Genomic DNA, 4,593 nt, shown 5'->3' on the forward strand with positions numbered 1-4,593 from the left:
CAAGGCACAGTTATTGTGCTTTGCAATATTTTGGCTAAACGGATAAAAACAACTATCTGTAATTGCAAGGGCTAGGTATAACAAACTAAGAATTAGCAGGTGACAACCAGATAGATATCACGGCGTGATTCACGCCTCCGTAAATATAACCAATCAAAAGCTCAGACACAAAAGAAGGGTTCGTTTTGAAAATTCGGAGTAGATTCGGCTTTTAAGTCTCACTCTTAAACAATTCAACTCCACTATGGCGGTGAATCCTCTGCCATCCAGCAGTTTGCGTCAAAACCGACGCGATAGTCAGTGTAGATTTTGACTAGCGACGAAAAGCCATCTATTCCGTTGATATGAAGTGGCGTGGCGTAGTTCTACTGTACGTCTATAGCATTGACGTTGCTACAGTTGCCTCTGTTTTAGGTGTTTCAGAGCGCAGCTTAAGTCGTTGGTATCACGACTTTAAACGGACTGGGAACGTATTAGCCGAGAAAACAAGAAATCGATCGTCAAGGTGGCCGGATCATGTGTGCTCATTTGTGCGAGAGTATGTCAACGCCCACCCCTGTTTCTACTTTGAAGAGCTTCGAAAGGAGCTACAACTTCAATTCGGAGCTTCGATAAGCCTGACAGATTCAACAATTTGCCGTGCGTTACGGTTCGATCTGGGATTAACGCGCAAGGTCCTGACAAAACGTGCGAAGGAGAGTGTCCCTAGAGACCGACAAGAATATATCAACCGTCTGCTACCGTTTTATAGTGGACCTGATCAACTTGTCTTCGTAGATGAAACGTCAAAAGATGGCCGGTAAGTAACTTCGTTTTATCAGTTTATTTTGTTTTACTTATGCTACAAGCGGTTATTAACCTATTGTTTTGTCAAACAGATCTGTATTGAGGAAGTATGGGTGGTCCGCCAGGAATACTCCTGCTCATGCTGTACTACCGTTTAGCCGAGGGAATCAAGTTTCGTTGCTAGCAGCGGTCGATGTCAACGGATTCTTTGGTTGGGGGATTACTGAAGGTACTTTTACGAGAGCGATATTTCATGAGATTTTCAAGACCAAAATTGCGCCTTACCTGAATCGATGGCCACTACCGAGGTCAATCGTCATCGTGGATAATGCAAAAATCCACATGTACGAGGAACTACAGGAATTGGTCCATGAAACGGGAGCTATACTGATGTTCCTTCCTCCATATTCCCCAGACTTAAACCCAATTGAAGTCACCTGCTCACTTCTTAAGAGGTGGATCCAACGAAATGCAAATATGGCATTCCAAGCTGACCCAGTTGCGGTGATGAAAGTTGCGCTCTACAACTGCACACGACAAAAAGATTCTGTAGGTTGAAATCTTTACAGACATTGTGGTTATCATTCACAAAAACTTGAAATACAGGTCAACTAGATGTATTTAATGTGATCTTTCCATTTCATTCGGCTCCATGTGGTCTGTATCGACAATATTTTGCGCTGGATCAGGCGTGTCAACCTCTATTGGTCCTCGAAAAGGAGGGCACAAACTATATGGCGGTAGACCAAGGGCATCGCGGAGGTCCGCTATGTTGACTTTTAGTGGAACTGGAACGCCGTGGATTTGAACGCGAATGATGCGATAAGCTGCATCGTGCTGTAGCTGTGTCGATGCGATCTCTTCATTCATTGATCGTTCTTGCTCATCAATATGTAGAAGCTGTCGGAACGTCGTATTCTGGGGAATTTCAATATCACTGCCCTCGGGAAGTCTAGCCTGCGCAACGGCCATATAGTTTTGTGTAGCAGGTCCACCAGTAATACCAGACTCCTGTAAGAAAGCGGCAACACGGGGAATCTGCTCTTGGATACGCGACGCGGTAGCTCGACGGAGCGAAGTGCTTGACGTTCGCGACTCTTTGGGGATGTATACGAAGAGCTCAAGTACAAACCCGGCTTGACCACTTTTTCGACGCCGAGCTGTGTGCCACACACCTTCTAACTGCGCTTTGAACGCGCTACTTTCAACAAGTGGGACGTAGTCTTTTTGCTTGGCGTGATTTGATGGCTTCAGGAAGACTGCGAAACCAGGCTGCCATTGCCCAGGAACCATCTCTTCCAGCTTCTTCTCAATTATCTTGCGGAGCGCTGCCGGTCCGTCGTCTATTGTCAACACAAACTCCTTGGGAGAAACGTTTTAGAGCTCTGGTGTCTGGCTCGCCATTCTTTGCTGTAATCCGACAAGTCAACAAGCTTGGCAACGGAAGCTGCGGGACAGATGAGCCTGCCATTGTAGAATAGAAACTAAGTTAAACCAATGCTTATGAATACCAAAACCAATAATAGAAGCTTTTACGATGACTTACGTTTGACGAGGCTTCGTGGCATTAGTGTTCAACCCTATCGCCACGTTGAATTACGTCCTCGAACCTTGCTCTAGTCGTCGGTCGACTGGCTTCAGCATCTTATCCCGCTCCTCGTTCGTCTCCAGCGTTGCCATAACCCGGCCCCGCCCATGGTAGCACCCACCTTCTTCTGAACCTCCTTGGCCACCTGACCATCCGTCCTTTAGCTGCTCAAACGGCTCCTAGATCACCTGTGTGGCCATGACCACAGCACCACGTTCAGGTGCTTCAGCGGCGCCTTGGCCACTAGCTCTACTCTTCACGCAATCTCCAATTATTTGTTGCACGTTGAGCCGCTCCTTATTCATCTCCGGCGTGGTCATGTCCGCGCCCACCTCTTTTGGCAACTCTGTGGCCACCAGCGCGGCCTTTCCGCAGCTACTGGAGCGGCTCCTTGGTCACCAGCTCTCCTTTTTCAGCTTGAGCAGCTCTAGGTTTACAGCAGACACGACTTTGGCCTGCAATCGCCGCCTTCCACAGGATGAGAAGCTTCCCATAGCACGTTCGTGGTCACGCACATCTCCTTCTGCACTCGACAAGCTTCAGATTCCCCACAGGCGCGACCTTCTACAGCTCGAACAGCTTCTTGTTTATCACAAACGCGGCCGGCGCCACTCCCAACTCCTTCTCCAGCTTGAGCGGCTTCTAGCTCACCGCATGCGCGACCTTGACCACGCGCACCTTCTTTTGTAGCTTGAGCGGCCTTCGCGTGGGGTCCAGACTCGGAACTGACGATTTACACTAATCAGCAAAGATTTAAATGGCGAACAGAGTGATTTTACAAATCAAAAACCGGAGTACCTCAAGTCCGAATTTGAGTAAAATCGGACGGCAAATTACATGAAAAGCACAATACTTGGGATAAAATAGCGAAAACACACAACAAGCAAAATAACAATCACACTCCGAAGACCGTCGGCACGACCATCCCGCCCAAGGATTCCTGCAAGTGGGAGCGCGTCCTTCATCAGCGCACATCTTGTTCTTACATATCAAAAGTGAACTCGCTCACAACCGGGAAATGGTCCGACAGATTGTACTGCGGTTGGTTGCGCCACATCCACGGCTGCGACGTGGTCAGCGGCTGGACCCAACTCGACGCGGTCGTCGGCTGACGGTGCGTGCGGGAGTAGAGAATGTAGTCCAGCAACTCGAGACTGCCGTCCGTGCTCAATCCGTCAGCCGCCAGAGCGTTGACACGTGGGTCGAAGCTGTACTTGCGCAGGTGCTTGAACTCGGCCGCCGACTCCTTCTTATCGGAGTCGGACGCGTTGCCAAGTTTCCGTGGATGCACAGCGGACGGGTCCTTCGCTTCGAAGATGTTGAGCATCTCGTCATACTCCTGGTTCGTCTTGTTCAGATGGTAGTCGACGTTCAAGTCGCCCACGAACAACACGACGTCGTTCACCTCGTCAATGTCCATCGCTCGCATAAAGTTTGCGATCATGTCCATCTGCAGCTTCCGCATGGTCCTTGACAGCGGGTCGTTCCACGCCTGCAAATGGGTCGAGAACACGTGAACCAGCAGTCCGTCCTTCAAGATCTTGCAGTACAGAACGCCTTTATCAGCCAGCTTGTCGGCGCCAGCACAAGCGCCTTCGAACAGCTTCACCCGGACACTGAGAATTGGGTATTTACTGGCTAGCAACACGCCTCCGTTGAGCAACTTGCGCATGTTGGACTTGTTAATGCGTTTATGCCCCACCGTCGGCGAGAAGAAAAAGTAGCCCGCTTCCGTCATCTTGTCCAGCAGAATGTCGCGAGCGCGATAGTCGAAGCACTCGGTCAAGACCCAGATGTCGCACGGAGGCAAGAGATCGCCAATTAGTCGCGCACGCGTGTTCTTCTTAGGAGAACAGCTCGTGAACGCGCTCACCTTGCGAGGCATCATCCAGACGTTGTACGTCCCCACACTGACGTGCACTTGACGCTTCTCAAGATGTGCCAGATACCGCGTCCTAGAGTATTTGTGCACGATGAGACGAGTATGAGCTGAGGTAAGATTTGTCTGTCTTAGCTGCTTCGGATTGGATCGTTGCCTCCTTCGAGACCTCGGCTTTGGGACGTTTATGAAACCCACTTGGCCGGAGCCCATACCCTGGCAGCTCATCTGATCTTCTCTTGTGCTACAATCAAGCACATCGGCAGAGGGTGTAGCAGCCAAGTCGTTGGTAACTACGCCGCCGCTTGTGCACTCGGCCAGGGGGGCAACGTGGCCGATG

At 50.1% G+C, this 4,593-nt stretch overlaps 1 protein-coding gene across 1 annotated transcript; it reads right to left on the reverse strand.

Moving 5' to 3' along the window:
• Positions 1 to 1,407: 1,407 nt before the first annotated feature.
• PITG_14450 (uncharacterized protein) lies at positions 1,408 to 4,481 on the reverse strand (the record flags this gene model as incomplete). The annotated part of the gene is made up of 6 exons (XM_002898866.1): positions 1,408 to 1,445; positions 1,962 to 2,129; positions 2,492 to 2,519; positions 2,563 to 2,749; positions 2,890 to 3,099; positions 3,361 to 4,481. 6 exons carry the CDS (start codon positions 4,479 to 4,481, stop codon positions 1,408 to 1,410), a joined length of 1,752 nt encoding a protein of 583 aa, XP_002898912.1.
• Between the last annotated feature and the right edge of the window lie 112 nt (positions 4,482 to 4,593).

This window comes from Phytophthora infestans, genomic scaffold, assembly GCF_000142945.1.
Source record: "Phytophthora infestans T30-4 supercont1.34 genomic scaffold, whole genome shotgun sequence".
Classification (NCBI taxonomy): Eukaryota; Oomycota; class Peronosporomycetes; order Peronosporales; family Peronosporaceae; genus Phytophthora; species Phytophthora infestans.